This window comes from Pristis pectinata, chromosome 16 (assembly GCF_009764475.1).
Source record: "Pristis pectinata isolate sPriPec2 chromosome 16, sPriPec2.1.pri, whole genome shotgun sequence".
Lineage (NCBI taxonomy): Eukaryota > Metazoa > Chordata > Chondrichthyes > Rhinopristiformes > Pristidae > Pristis > Pristis pectinata.
This window is the reverse complement of record NC_067420.1, coordinates 18539217-18555281: the sequence shown is the minus strand read 5'-3', so window position 1 is coordinate 18555281 and position 16065 is coordinate 18539217. Positions and strand designations below refer to the sequence as shown.

At 42.2% G+C, this 16065-nt stretch overlaps 1 protein-coding gene across 1 annotated transcript in view; it reads right to left on the bottom strand.

The window, feature by feature from the left end:
- LOC127579030 (opsin-5-like) overlaps window positions 1–8144 on the bottom strand; it is a 50898-nt gene extending 42754 nt beyond the window's left edge. The window contains exon 1 of the mRNA XM_052031665.1: window positions 8009–8144. Coding sequence (XP_051887625.1) covers window positions 8009–8056 — 48 coding nt within the window. The 5' untranslated portion in view covers window positions 8057–8144. The remainder of the gene's footprint in view (window positions 1–8008) is intronic.
- Between the last annotated feature and the right edge of the window lie 7921 nt (window positions 8145–16065).

Sequence of the window (16065 nt, the reverse complement as noted above, 5' to 3'; positions counted from 1 at the left end):
CTTTTTTCCATTAAAAACCTTTTTTCTTGGAATATATCTATCCTGCAGTTTCCTTATTTCCTGTAGAAATTCCTTCCATTTCTCCTCTGCCGTCCCTTCAGCCAGCTTACTCTTCCAATCAATTAGGGCCAACTCCTCTCTCATACCATTGTAATTTCCTTTGTTCCACTGAAATATCGATACACCAGTTACCAATTTCTCCTTCTCAGACTTGAAACTGAACTCAATCATATTGTGATCACTGGTTCCCAGTGGTTCCTTTACCTTTAGTTCCCTAATCACCTCCGGTTCATTACACAGCACCCAATCCAAAACAGCCGATCCCCTGGTGGGGTCTTCAACAAGTTGCTCTAGAAAAACGTCCCTTAGACATTCCACAAACTCCCTCTCCTGAGTACTACCGCCATTCTGGATTTCCCAGTCCACCTTCATGTTAAAATCCCCCATAATTATCTTCACATTGTCACTCTGGCATGCTTTTTCTATCTCAAACTGCAACTTATCGTCCACTTGCTGACTGCTATTAGGGGGCCTATATATGACTGCTACCATTGTCCTTTTACCCTTGCTATTCCTTAGCTCCACCCTCAAGGATTCCACCTCCTCTGACCCAATATCCTTCCTTTCTATCGATTTTATATCACTACTAACCATCATGGCCACACCTCCCCCTCTGCCTACCCGCCTATCCTTCCTATACACTGTGTACCCCTGGACATTCAGTTCCCAATCACATCCGTCATAAAGCCATGACTCGGTGATTGCCACAATGTCGTATTTATTAACCTGTAGTTGTGCCACTAGGTCATCTACCTTATTCCTAATGCTACGCGCATTTAAATACAGTACGTTTAGTCCGGTATCTGCTATTAATTTTGTTGTACTTCTATTGTTCAGCAGATTATCCTGGCTTTCCACCTGTCTATCCTTCTGACCATCTTCACTACATACTACTTTAGACATGTTCCTACATACCTCATCCCCTATCCTAACATCCTGACTTGTTGTACTTCTATTATTCAGCAAATTATCCTGACTTCTCACTTGCCTGTCCTTCTTGCCATCCTCATTGGACTTGTTTCTATAAACTCCCTCCTTTACCTTAGCATCTTGTAACCTAACATCCTGGTTTCCATCCCCCTGCCAGATCAGTTTAAACCCTCCCCTACAACTAAATCAAACATTCTTGCCAAGATATTGGAACCTAAATGCTAAATAGGTGATATATGTTAGTTACAAAAATATATGATCATTAAATTATGGGGTTGTATGCAAGAGAAGGGTAAAATAAAAGTTCTAATTTTGTCGAAGATGTACAAAAAAAAATTAAAGGAGTTATGAACTGCCACCACGTATACATTATAATTACTTAATTGATGCATTAATTAAGGAATCAGAGCAATTCTTAATTCAGCAATTGGTAAAGAGATAGGCATTGGAGAGGAGGAAAACGGCAAGTGGCCATGAATGACCGGTAGGGTTGAACTGGATGCTTTCACGTTCCTGCATTATTGTATACAAAGAATTTTCCATTTATGCATTGAGATTAGCAATCTAGCTTTGGGTTATGGACAATTTTTACAAAATCAAACTTCTAGCAAGCTATTCCTTGATGTCAGGAAAGTATGATTGGAAAATTGGACTTTCACTACAATTCTCCATCTGTTGGTTCATGCTTATTTTAATATTTGATCTATACTGTGCAGTAGCCATGTCATTTCAGCCAAACTTGAAAAGGCTGTTGCAGAGGCAATCCATCAGGAATTTTTTTTTAATTTTATTTACAGCGTGGTAACAGGGCCTTCTGGCCCAACGAGTCCGCGCTGCCCATTTTAAACCCAATTAACCTACCCATACGTCTTTGCAATGTGGGAGGAAACTGGAGCACCCGGAGGAAACCCATGCAGACACGGGAGAACGTACAAACTCCTTACAGACAGCAATGGGAATCAAACCCCGATCGCTGGCGCTGTAATAGCGTCGCGCTAACCACTATGCTACCGTGCCAATTACTCAGCAAAAGAGCCTTTGGAGTTGGCTGACAGTCAAAGATTAGGTATCATTTAAATCTGTGTTTTTTTGTCTTCAGAATAAACAGTGAGAGCTGGGAGGCACTAATGCAATTAAAATGAAAAACTTCCATCTCTCATAGCCTCCGTTTATATAAATTAGAATCACAATCAATGACATACATTTAAACTTCAGTCCCTGTTGTAATTCAGGAAATACTGCAGCAGATTTGCACACAGCAAACTCCCAGAGCGAGCAATGTGACAATGATTAAATAATCAGTATTTAGTGATGTTGACTGAGAGATAATTATTGCCCAGGAATCCAGGGGTAACTTCCTGGATAATCCTCCAAAGCAGAACAATGGAATCTATTTCACTCACCAGAGAGGAAAGAATACATTTCACTGTCTCATCTGAAAGGAGGCATCTGGGATGGTGCAGCACAACTTCAGTGCAGGGCTGGAGTGTCTGCTAAAATTGTGTTTCTAGGTCACTAGAGAGGAACTTGAAAGCACGGTGTTTAACTCAGAGATATGACTTCTTCAGGTGAATCTTAGCTGATACAAAGGAAAGAAATGTAAAGGATACCAGATAGGAATAAGATCAAATGATCAAAAAAAAACCTAAAAATAAAAGAGATAGGAAATGGGGACAGAATAAATTTAAATGATCATAGTATTATTTTGGTAACATGATATTAAAATTACACCTATAAAGCAGTGAATGGCATTGTTGCTGTAATTTTACTCCTTGTTTCAGTCATAGAATGTCATTTTAATGTAATTTCCTGTTTTTAAAAAATGTAATTCCATGACAAAAAATGATCGGCCCAATCTGGTAATCTGAGAGAATTTTATTCTGAAATCGTATTGTATGGCTAGACATCTGTGCAACAAATAATAAATCTTTTTGCACTGATCTCACTGGGTGACCCATGGGAAATTGGGACAATTGGTGATAATGATAAAGATAAGGTCCATGCTTTTACTATGACTGTAGGCTTTCCATGGTTCAAGATACCACTGCACGTACATGGTGCCTTATAGTTTACAGATAACATTATCCAAGCAGGAACTTGAAAGGAAATCCATTCTCTCAGAGTCAAGATACTGTGTCACTCATGACACTGAATGAAACATGAAAATTATTGATATTCTGGGAGCAGTAATGATTTTAATTTAGAAAGGAGTACTCATTAAAACAGTAGCCAATTGCACTGATTCGTATGAGATTTTGTGTGGATCAATGTGATTGAGCAGAAATTTGAGTGAAAATAAGCTTTCCAAATCTTTTGTGCAATTAACATTTGGATCACTGATTGTCCCCAAAATGGAAACTCTATCAGTGTGATTCAGTTCTTTTTAAAAAAAATACACAAAATACTGCAAAGTCTATAACACGTTGAGATATTTTGGCCCCATGCATTGAACTCCTGGGATCCCCATTTATATACCCTCCACACATACCTTGATCTATCAGAGAAGATCTGACCAATGTTTTCACTTCATAAGACAGAAAGTTGTACTGACTTCAATTTTTGAAATTGATTCACATATGTATCCAGCAGGTGACAAATACAGTGGTTGTCCAGTTGACTGAATGCTAACTTGTGCGAGTCTTTGTATGGAGAGCTGGTGGGAGCAGTAATGGGGCAGGGAGTTTGTGAGTGATGTGATTGTTATTTTGGTCCAGTGTGAGTGAAGTGAGTTTTGGAGATATTAAGACATCCCAAGCAGTAACATGATTGCTAATCTGGCTTTGGTACTCCTTCTTTACACTTTTCCTTGATCTTATCATTGGAATCATCAGCAGGTAATGAGTTATGGGTGCTTTGTTCATCTTTATGAAGATCTTGGGAATATTGGACTGCCAAATGATAAAGGCATCATGGAAGCTTCCAGCAAACTCAATATATCAGCATGAATCTTTTTGTATGGTTACCAGGTGTACAATGATAAAATGAAATTGCTTACAATGGACAAATCCTCCTGGTTGAATTGGAGATCTTCTGATTGCTATGTATATGCAAGCAATGTACCTCTACAATGCCATTCATTCTGACTAATGTAGTTACAATGGAAGTTGGCATAATGGTTGCACTATAGTCTGATATTACAATTCAAATGCACAGGAACGTAAGAAGCTGCAGAGAGTAGTGCACTCTGCCCAATACAACATGAGCACATCCCTCCCCACCATTGGTAGTATCTACAGGAGATGCTGCCTCAAGAAGGCAACATCTATCATCAAAGCTCCCTACCATCCAGGCCATGCCATCTTTCTGAAGAAACCTGAAGCTCCACACCACCAGGTTCAGGAACAGCTTCTTTCTTTCCACCATTTAGTTCTTGAAACAACTGGCAAAACCCTAATCACCACAGTTTAGCAACACTATGACCATTTTGATCACTTGCTCTAAAATGGACTTTATTTTTGGTTTGCTCCAATTGTGTTATTTCTTGTAAAAGTTGTGTATAATTTGTTTTTCTTGTGAACACTGCTTATATGATGCTATGTGCTTGTGATGCTGCTGCAAGTAAGCTTTTCATTGCACCTGTGCGTAAATGTACTTGTGCATATGACAATAAACTCAACTTTAAACTTTAAACTTTAACTACCAGTCAAGGTAAACAATCCATCCATCACTTCCCTTATGCATGTACATGCAGCTGAGACAGAAACCATTGAGATGGCTCCAATCGCATTCTGGCAGGAGGCAAAGGGGGAAAAAGTGAAGGAGTGGTGACTTTCGCAATGATGAGAAATGCATGGCTCTCGGATCAATCAGGGGACATCCTCTTCACTTGAATGCTGCAACCATGTGATGATCACTAATAGCCTGTCCTGGTCCAACCACGTAGATGTCACAGCCAAAAAAACTCACCAGTGCCTCTACTTCCTCAGGAGGCTAAAGAAATTTGGCATATCCCTTTTGACACTCACCAAATTTTATTGATCTGGATGCCTCATGGCTTGGTATGGCAACTTCTCTGCCCAGGACTGCAAGAAACTGCAGAGAGTTGTTGACACAGCCCAGCGCATCACGGAAACCAGCCTCCCCTCCATGGACTCTATCTTTACCTCTCGCTGCCTTGGTGAAGCAGCCAGCATAATCAAAGACCCCACTCACCCAGGTCATTCTCTCTTCTATCTCCCATCAGGCAGAAGATACAGGAGCTTGTGGGCACATATCACCAGGCTCAAGGACAGCTTCTATCCCACTGTGATAAGACTATTGAATGGTTCCCTTATACGATGAGATGGAATCTTGACTTCACAATCTACCTTGTTGTGATCTTGCACCTTATTGTCTACCTGCAATGCACTTCCCTGTAGCTGTGACACTTTACTCTGTGACACTGTACTCTGTTATTGTTTTTACCCTGTACTACCTCAATGCACTGTGTAATGAATTGATCTGTACGAATGGTATGCAAGACAAGTTTTTCACTGTACCAATACCAATACCAATTTAGCCTCCAGAAGCACTCTTTAGAAAGCCCAAGGAAATTGAGGGCAGGTGGGTGATGCCGCCTACAAACTGGGTGCATCTATTGCTCCCTATTCTGTTGTCCATCTCTCTGAGGTCCACTTGTTCACTCCCTGTCCTGGCTGCTGTGGCTGATGATTGTCTTCAGTCATCTCAGTTTGAGTCCAAAGCAGCCATGATGCTATATACTCAGATGTTCTCAGCATAAACACTTTCATACTTCAATAAATATGTCAGTCATCACAAGAACTCTTCTTTGAGAAATTAATGAGCAATAAGCATTTATTCAAATCAGAACACCTGACCTGTACCCAACTGCATGAAGGATCATTCAGTCTTAGAACATGAAACAGGAGCAGTTTAGCGAGGCATGGTGGTGTAGCGGTTAGCGTAACGCTATTACAGCACCAGCCCACCAGGCTTCAATTCCTGCCGCTGTCTGTAAGGAGTTTGTACGTTCTCCCCGTGTCTGCGTGGGTTTCCTCCAGGTGCTCTGGTTTCCTCCCACATTCCAAAGACGTACGGGTTAGGAAGCTGTGGGCATGCTATGTTGGCGCCGGAAGAGTGGCTACACGCGGGCTGCCCCCAGCACATTCTCAGTAATGCAAAAAGACGCATTTCACTGTGTGTTTCAATGTACATGTGACTAATAAATAAATAAACATCTTATCTTATCTTGTGCCGACCATGACGCCAATCCAAACTAGTCCCATCTATCTGCATATGGTCTACATCCCTCCATCTCCTGTCTTTTCATGACCCTGTCTAAATGCCTCTTAAATGCTGCTCTTACATCTGCATCTACATCACCCCGGCAGTGTGTTCCAGGCACCAACCACTCTCAGTGTAAAAAGCCTTGCCATGTAAATCTTCTTTGAACTTCCCCCCCCCCTCCCCTTTCCTTAAAGCTATGCCTTTCAGTATTTGACATTTCCACCCTGGGAGAAAGACCCTGTCCGTGCCTCTCATAATTTTATATACTTCCTATCAGGTCGCCCCCACACCCCCAGCCTCTGACACTCCAGAGAAAACAATCCAAGTTTGTCCACCCTCTTCTTATAGCTAATGCTCTCTAATCCAGGCAACATCCTGGCGAACCTCTTCAGCACCCTCTCCAAAGTCTCCACGTCCTTCCTGTAAAGTTCTGTCTGTTTAACTGCTAAATCCCAGCGCACATTACAGTCATAGTCAAAATGTGAGTACCCTCACTGGCATATTACAACGACGTCCCTCCTGAGACAAGATTAGGAGCTCACTCCCAAACCCAGCCCTGGTAAAAGTGGACGTGTTGTGGTTGTTCCCCCCCCCCCCCCCCCCCCCCACACACACACACACACACTTTTGATAGTTTAGACTACCCAGTCGCCAATATTCCGCCTAGTCTCTGGAGAGGTCAACATTCGCCCACAGGATCATGCTCCATAGACGTGTCGATGACCTTCAGTTCTTCCTCTTGGCTGCTTCTGTCCACCCCTCCACCGAGCTCGCTGACGGGAGCCCGACTGCCGGCGTCAACATCGGCAGGGAAACTCCAGGCGGCAGGAAGAACAGTGGGTTGTGGACGGGAGGAACAATCGGTTTACTTTCCGCCTGCGACTGAGCAGGAACTGAATGGAAATCCCCCGACCCCGAATCTCCCAAAGAAGGGTCCAAATGGAACAGGACGGCCCCAAGAGAAATGCGACAGAATTGTTGTTAATAACATAGACCAGGCACTAATAAAACAGCATTATACAGTCAGCTCTGGGTGAACACTTGAATACTGTAAACTGGGCTGTTATCCGAAGTGGAATGAGGTACCCAGGTCTCTAGTGAAGTCAGGATCATGCAGCTTTAATGACTCAATGAACACCTACGTGGACACGCTGGTTTTGCAGCATTGGCTCCAGTTCGCACTTAGGTACAAACGCTGCCAGCGTTCCAACCTGTTCATCACCTTTCCCGCATTTCACTGCCGTTTGTCATCAATGAGGAGTTACCGACGCAGTTCTTGCTTGCTATCTGTCTCCGCTGGTCACCCGTCGCCGCTCAGTACATGAGGCAGTGCATCACCGTTCGGATGATGTTGACATTGTGGATAGACCGACGTAAAATGAACGGAGGCGAAATCAGCTACAGAATGGATTTATTTTAGTGTCTGCAAGGCGACATGAATGTTACTGAAGGGAGAAGGCGGGAAAGTAAAGCCAAAGGTGACCGCGCCTCCTCCAATACCCAGGTAAATCTGTGTTAAACTGACAGGCCGGTTCACCTGTTCCTCTCTGTACACTTGGAATGGAAACCACAGGTTTCAGAAGTGTTGAGGGTCACTGTTGCTGCCTGTTTGTCTTCTAAAATTATGCTCCACCCTCAAACTTTACTTAACGTAATAACTGATCAAATTATGGTGGAATTTCACCTTGCTGGTGGGACAATTAAAAGAATTAAACAAATCAACGAAAAACAAAACAAAGGAAAACAATCATCCAAAATAAGAAAACGGGTTAAAAGTTCATTTGAAATTTACCTCAACAGTAAGGTTTTCGCCTCTCTGATGCAAGGACAAGATTTGCATTTGGCCGCAAAATTGAACGTTGCTGAGATTATCCTAAAGGCGACTGCAGATCATCGCTGTGGAGAGAAACGATCTGACTGTCAATCAGTATTTCGCGAAACAGACTCTGGTTCGGTGCGGCGCGGCCGGACTGAATCCACGCCCGGCACAGTTTTACAATGTTCCGCATAACTGCCACATTTGTTCTTTTCCTAATGACGTAGTCTGAGATTATCATCCGTGTGATATATAGAAAATTATTGGAGATCTTTCTTATTGGTTCGAGCTTCTCGTTGAAGAAATACCGCACTGTAGTTTCTGCCATTAAAGTGTACTTAAAGATCTTCTTGTAAGAGTTGTCCTGATATCAGAATTTTAAGTAAAGAGAGAATACAGGAAGCGTTGAGGCTTTCAAGATTATGAAACAGCTGACAAAACTGACCCAGGTAAACTCTTTAATCATAAATTATCTGAGCTCCTGAACCTGCAAGGCTAACTATTTCTCTCCTTCCATGTTGCCTGACTTACTGAGTGATTCTTGTTCTTTTTATACTGAAACAGAAAATGAATCAGATGACAGACCATCGACCTGCAATGTTGACCTTGCTTCTCTTTCCACAGGTGCTGTCTGACCTGCTGAGTGTTTCCAGCATTTTATATTTTCAGCTTTCAAACATCAGCAGCTTTTTTTTTCAGCAATATTTTGCTTTTGTTTCCTGGTTTTATTTCCTTGCTCTTTTTACATAGCAGAACTTCTATGGAGCATCTCATTTTATAATCCTACTATAATATGGGATCAGAATATGTTATAATCCTCCTATACTCACCATAACATGGAACTTCCTCAGTAGTTGAATTGCAGGGGAATCCAATAGTTCAGATCTTTAGCCTGCTGGAAACAGTGGAAATCAGGTGAAAATCCTGGAATTGCATTGCAGATTGAGTCACTCTATCCTGTCCTTGATGGGACAGAACCTGACTCCAGCTCACAGCATTCCTTTCGCTGCAGCCTTACCACTATCCAGGGTGAGAAGGCCATTTGCCAACTAAGAAAAAACACAAGTCATAGGAGCAGAGAGCATCTCTGCTGAAGTTCAAAAACTGGCCAGGAGGAACTTCAGTTACAAATTTACAATCTCATTTCCCCAAGACAAGTCAATGGAGACCCCAGAGACACCATAACCATCACCACATTCAGAAAAGGAGACATCTGATCATGGCGACTGCAGAGGGGTCTTCCTGCTGTCTGCATCTCTAGGGTTCTCCTTGCAGTGGCCTGAGCTGCTTCCTGAATCACAGTGTAGATCTGCGCATGATCATCACCTTACATCAATTCCAAGAGAAATACAAGAAGTAGCATCAACCATTATACAATCTTTTTCAACCTCACTGGAGCCTTTGACTCTGGCAATCATGCATGACTGGAGCATTCTCAAACGTGGCTGTCCACAGAAACTCATCTCCATCGTACATCTCCAATAGACCCAATCTCAGTGCAATCTGGTGTCAATAAAGGCCACACCTTTGCCCCAACACTTTTTTTCACCTTTTCTCAATGCAAAGCTTTACCTCACCTCCAACAAGCTTCCTGCTGGAGTGCACCTAATCTGTAGGTGGAGTGGGAAGCTGCTCAACCTATGTTAACTCCATTCCAAAACCAAAGTCACTCCAACCGCATTCATCAAGACATTGTAGGCAGGCAATGCATGGATGTGCATACTTTCAGCTGCTGAACTTGGTCATTGTTGACTCATTCACTGAAGCACACAAAAGGATGAGCATTATACCTAACTTCCCCAAAATAAAGGTTCTCCACCAATCTGCACCTGCTGCACAGCACTGAACCCCAACAATACAGGTCCACAATGAAACCCTGGAAAACATGGGCTACTCTCCACATTTTGAGAGTCAACTCTCAATTGATGATGAAAATCACCATTGCCTTTGGTGGGAAAGAATAGTCTATGAAGATCATGATCCACACAGAACAAAAGTCATGGTCTACTGGGCAGCATTGATCCCTGCTTTCTTTATACTTTTAGATATGGACTACCTATAGCAGATACTTCGGAACAATGGAGAGGTACCACCAATGCTATCTCTGCAAGATCCTCCTAATCTATTGGCAGGATGTGAAATAACATCAGTACCTTTTCCCAGATCAAAACCCCCGGTATTGAGACCCTAATTACACTCAGTTGGCTCTAATGGGCAGGCCATTTTGTTTACCTGCCTGACACCAGACCTCCCAAACTCGGAACTCTGTCACAGCAAGGGATAACCAGGAGGACAGAGGTAAGGAGTCAAGAATGTTCTCAAAATCATCTCGAAAAATGTAACTTCCACATTGGCTTGTGGGAATTCCTGGCCCATGACCACTCAAAATGGAGAAGGAGCATTTGGGTTTACATTGAGGACCTCGAACCCCTACACGGTGACCACACTTAAGCTCAGCATAAGTGGCAGAAGGAATGCACCACCTCCTGTGTTAGTCACTTACCTACCCAACAAGGCATGTCCTACCCCACCTGTGGCAGTGTTTGAGGCTCCCACACTGGCTTCATCAGCCACTTCAGAACCCAGAAAACTCGAGTGGAAGCAAGTCATCCTTGACCCCGCAGAACTGTCTGAGGAGAACAAGTAGAAGACAAAGTCATCTTAGAAAAGGAATGGTAGATTAAAGCTTGAAATGTGATCCTTCCTCAGTGGCTGATGTTTGTTATGCATTCCCAACATTTTTTACTTTTATTTCAGACTTCCATTATTCACATTTGTTCTTGTCCACATTGAACTTCCAATGGGATTATTTTTAGCCTATGCAGAGGGGGTTTAAAATTCCTCTGGAATTTTGGCTATTATGCCAACCAATCAGCTATATCTTCATAACAGCAATGATATGTTGAAGCAACTGAAATCACAATCTTTTATATAAATGGAATTAATACAGATCATTTGCACTAGTACTGAAATTCCTTTTCCTCTAAGCTCTGCTCTTTCATTTTTTAAAATTTCAACTTTATTTTCTTTAGTCTGAAAAAAACTTTCTCATAATTCTTACTACTCTCCCTCTTTTTCATGCTTTAAAACTTTCATGCCTAGATTCATGTAGTTTCCACCACTACTGTGCATTCTTCAGATTTAAAAGTATACGAGCTGGAAATTGTCTTTAAAAAGTGATTTCATGGTTAGAGAGGTAAAATATCGTGAAAGTTGGAAATCAGAAATGAAATCAATGAATGCTGGAAATGCCCAATACATGAGTCAGCATTGTTCACCTGAAATGTAAATGTTGTTTCTTGCTGCACAGTTAAAAATTAGCAAGTTTAATGTGGACTGTCAGCGTGGAAGATTCCATCATCACATAGTTATATCACAAGACATGCACACTACAGGCATTAGACAGGAGTCAATAGACCCAAACATGAATAAAAACATATTCATCATCTAAGAAAAATGCTGATGTTTCCCATCTCACTTCTTTAAAAAAAATCTACATAATATTGAAAGATGCCCTGTGGCATTGTAGTTGATTATCAAGGATGATATATAATTACTGAACTTTTCAATTTGGCAGTTTACCAACCATTGTTGAGGTTACCTGGCACAGTAGATCGAAAACATAATATAACATTCTTTACCAATGCTAACAGCCACAGAATCTCATAGAGAAAATATTTATAATGTTGTTGATGTACAGCCTTATAAAATGTGCTTACACTGAAATTTTTCATGCTTTGAAACATCAGGTCTTCAACAATTCATTTTGTGTTCAGAACCCTATAATCAATTTCTGGTGTACAACAGGAATAAAAATATTAAGTTTTCTCCCTCCCCTTAAACAATTCCTTTCCTTAAGATTTTTATATTGCTATAAGAATTCTTTATTTTTCACCTCTTTTCTCATAGTGGACTTAAATCTCTCAGTGAAACTGCTGTTTAGTCCCTCTTCCAAGGCTGCACAGCTCAACAGTTTGAACAGGGGATACTCACCTGTTCATTGATTCTTTCCACAACATTTGAACAGAAGCTCAGAGTAACTCCAAGCATCCAGGGGAAGTAAAAAGCATGAATGGGATGCTGGGTGACAGTATCCATTTAAGCTAAGAATCAAAACTGTATAGAGAAAAACAGAATTATAAAAATATAGGAATGTGGGCATAAATCCAGTCTTGGACCTTGTGTTTTTTGGATATGAAGGGAGCTTGCAATCCCCTGCACATTTGTGATGTGCGTTGTGCAACACGTCATAATAAGGTCTCCTGGTAATTCTGGGAGGAAGCACAGAGAGAGAAGGTGGACTGTGACATCAGTTAGCGTACAAGTCTGACTTGATGTCAGAACTGCAATTTTGGAGCTCAGTCATGCAGCTGAAGACATCCCTTAAACATCCACAGATGAAAAGTGATTCAGCAGCACAATGCAAATCTCCAGCATCACTACTGAAAGGCATCAACAGTTACTTTCAGCTGAGTTGCTGATTGATTTCTACAGGGAGTTGGTGAAATTTTATGTACTTGTTAGATTCTTGTGTTGTTAGTTACTAAAGATTATACAGAACAATGTGGCAAGTGCTGAATAATCTTTTCCTGGCTTTAAGGCTTCTGCACAATCCAATTCTCCCTAGATATAGGTGCAGAAAGAGAGGTGAATCAGAACAGGAAAAATTGCTTGAAAGAGGGAGGAGGAGGAAAAGGAGGATGGAAAGGGGAGCTCTGAGAAACCAAAAGTGTCCAGGTTGTTCAGTAATTAGCCCAACACTATTTCTACACTTCATTAAGGGTAATCTCCATGAAACGTGCTACAGCTGCAGTATCATCATTAGAAGTGCAAAGGTGGTGTTGTCACTGAGTGTAAAGGTAACTGTGGTCATGAAGTTTTATTTCAGGCTCTGTTAAGACTGGACCTGAAGAGTTTTCAAGAACTCATAGTTTGCCATATACTGACACAGAAGGGTGTTCAAGGATGGTGTCTCCTCAAAGAAAGGTGATTGTGTCACATTGCCTCCAGCCAGACAGTCGCAAATAGAACTGAGCACGTCCAGATATGAGGATGACAAGCTTTGGCATAGTGCGATTGCCACAAGCTGCATAAAAGTTGTTTCCCATGTTAAGAACACAAGAACACAGGAAGATAGGAGCAAGAGTAGACCAGCTGAGTCCTCAAGCCTGCCTCACCATAGAATATGATCATGATTGGTCTGCCCCAGGTCTCAACTGCTCTTCTGTGTCAGTTCCACATAACCCTCAATTTCCTGATTTTGTTTTTCAAAAATTTATCTGTTTCCTCTTGAACTACAGCCAATGATCTAGCTTCCACAACCATCCAGGCTAGACAATTCCATAGATTCACCACCATCAGTGAGGACAAATTCCAACACACATCAGTTTTAAATGACCACCCTTTATCTTGTAACTATGTCAGCTCATTCAACACTGTCCCATCAGTGAAAGCATCTCAACACCTATCCTGTCATGCCCCCTTAGAATCTGATCTATTGCAAAACCCCTCATTCTTCAAAGAATACTGATCTAACTTTTTTTTAACTCTTTGTGATAGGACAATTCTCTAATCTCAGAAATTAGTCTGGCAAATCTCCTCTACATTTCTTCCATTATCAGTATCTTTGCTTAAATCCAGAGATCCAAACCGCACAGTTTCCAAAATATTCTGCAACGGAAAGGGTCTTTACTCCCTCAGATCCACTGGGTTTGGGCAATAACTAGTAACCAGGTAGCTGTCACGATGCCTTCATTCTGTGGCTGTCATGTATGCAGTTTTGCATTTGAGTCTCTGTTGTGTGAAATCGTTCTTTACTGTCTTAAGGATCAAGGACTCTGGAAACGAGCTTTGTAGATCAAAACTAGTTTAATCACAAAGGCAAACGCGGGACAGAATGGATGGGAACAGACACACGCTCACTCACGCACAGGATACCACGAACATGAGAGGGGAAGCATAACTGGGGTAAAATAGACACACACACACACTAATACACACAAGCACACAGTAACAATGTACAACTTCAGGATATAACACTTCAATGCCTATCCCACACTAGCATTGGCCCTTAACGCTCCATGAGTCTGAGTGAAACGCTCCCTGACCATGTGGTGATGCACTCTTACCAATGATCTCTGCAGCGTTGTCTCACTACTCCTGGGGTCATTGAAGGAGACAGGGCTAGTGGAGGCAGCCCTTTTTATGGTTCTAGGAGGCTGGGTGGAGCCTCACTGTTGTGATTTAAACGAGCCAATGGTGTGGAAGTCAAAGACAAAGGTTCCTGCCACAGCCAATGTCAAGCAGGTTCAGAGACAAAGGGTACTGGTCAGGCAGGTTCAGATGCAAAAGGCACTCTCACACCTGAGGGGTGGGTGGAGCTGCACCTTGGTTGACAGTAGTATCACTTCCGCTCAGAGGAGCAATGCTGTCCTCCGGTCAGCGGGGCTCAGTGTCGTTACTGTCATGTGACAGCCATGTGGATTTCTCACAACAGTCTCCACAAATCAAATGATGTTTACTGGGCTACATGGCCTATCCACTGATGGGATGGCTGTTGATTTCAGCACATTCGTACAAGAAAGCTGCTCTACCACACAAAATGTGAGAGCACAGATCAATGGCATGCTAAAATAGTGCTTCACTGCCTGAAGCACTCAGAAGGTGCCTTGTATTTACTTGGCAGAACTGAATTCAAGACATGGTGCTGTGTGTGATGTTCCACATGCTCACCTCCTCCCAGGCTGTCCATGAGCAATTTATACCAGGACATATAACTCATTTCCCCACTTGTTGACAATCCTGTGCTTTCCCATTATTGTTTGTCTGGCCATCACATAAAAACCCAAGAATTTAAGAATAAGGAGTAGGTACAAGCTACATGGTCCTTTGTACTTGCTCCACCACTTAGCAAGTTCGTGAACCCCAACTATCTGCAATCTAGAATAATGAACTGGATGAAAGGATGGTTATAGGTGTCGGGTTTTCCGGCAATACAGAGCTGGGTGGGTAAGTTATTGGTCATTAATTACTAGTTTATTATCGTCACATGCACTGCGATACAGTGAAAAGCTCTTCTTTGTGGGCCATTGAGACAAATCATGCCATACATATGTACATCAAGGTAGTAAAAAGAAAAACAGAATGCCAACTATAGTGGAGCAACACACAAAGGAGCTGGAGGAACTCAGCAGGTCAGGCAGTATCTATGAAAGGAAATGAACAGTTGACATTTCAGATCAAGACCATTCATCAGGACTAGGGTTGTTTGTCGCTCCAGATTTCCAGCATCTGCAGTTTCTTGTGTTTCCAAGCCAAATATAGTGTTGCAGTTACAGAGCAACTGCAATGCAGGTAGACAAATAAAGTGCAAGGGCTATGACGAAGTCGACTCGGAGATCAGGAGTTCATCTTTTAGCATAGGAGAAGTCCATTAAAGAGTTTGATAATAATGAGATAGAGACTGTCCTTGAGTCTTTCAAGCTTTTGTATCTTCTGCCTGATGGGAGAAGGGAGAAGAGAGAACGGGATGGGCCCTTGATTACATTGGCCGCTTTCCCGAGGCAGTGGGAAGTGTAGATGGAGTCAGTGGAGGGGAGGCTGGTTTGCGTGATGGCCTGGGTTACGTTCACGACTCTCTGCAATTTTTTGCGGGTTTGGGCAGAGCAGCTGCTATACCAAGCTGTGATGCATCCAGATAGGATGCTTTCTAAATATTTGTAAAAATCAGTAAGAGTCACTGGGGACTTGCCAAATTTCCTTCACCTTCTGAGGAAGTAGAGTCATTGGTGTACTTTCTTAGCTATAGCATCCACATGGCTGGACCAGGACACATTGTTGGTGATATTTGCGCCAAGGAACTTGAAGCGCTCAACAATCTCCCCCTCAGCACCCTTGATACTGACAGAGGCATGCACTCCACCTTGCTTCCTGAAGTCAATGACAAACTCCTCCATTTTGCTGACATTGAGGGAAAGTAAGACTAAGCTGTGATGATGTAAAGTTGTTGCAAACATATGGGCAAGAAATGGAGT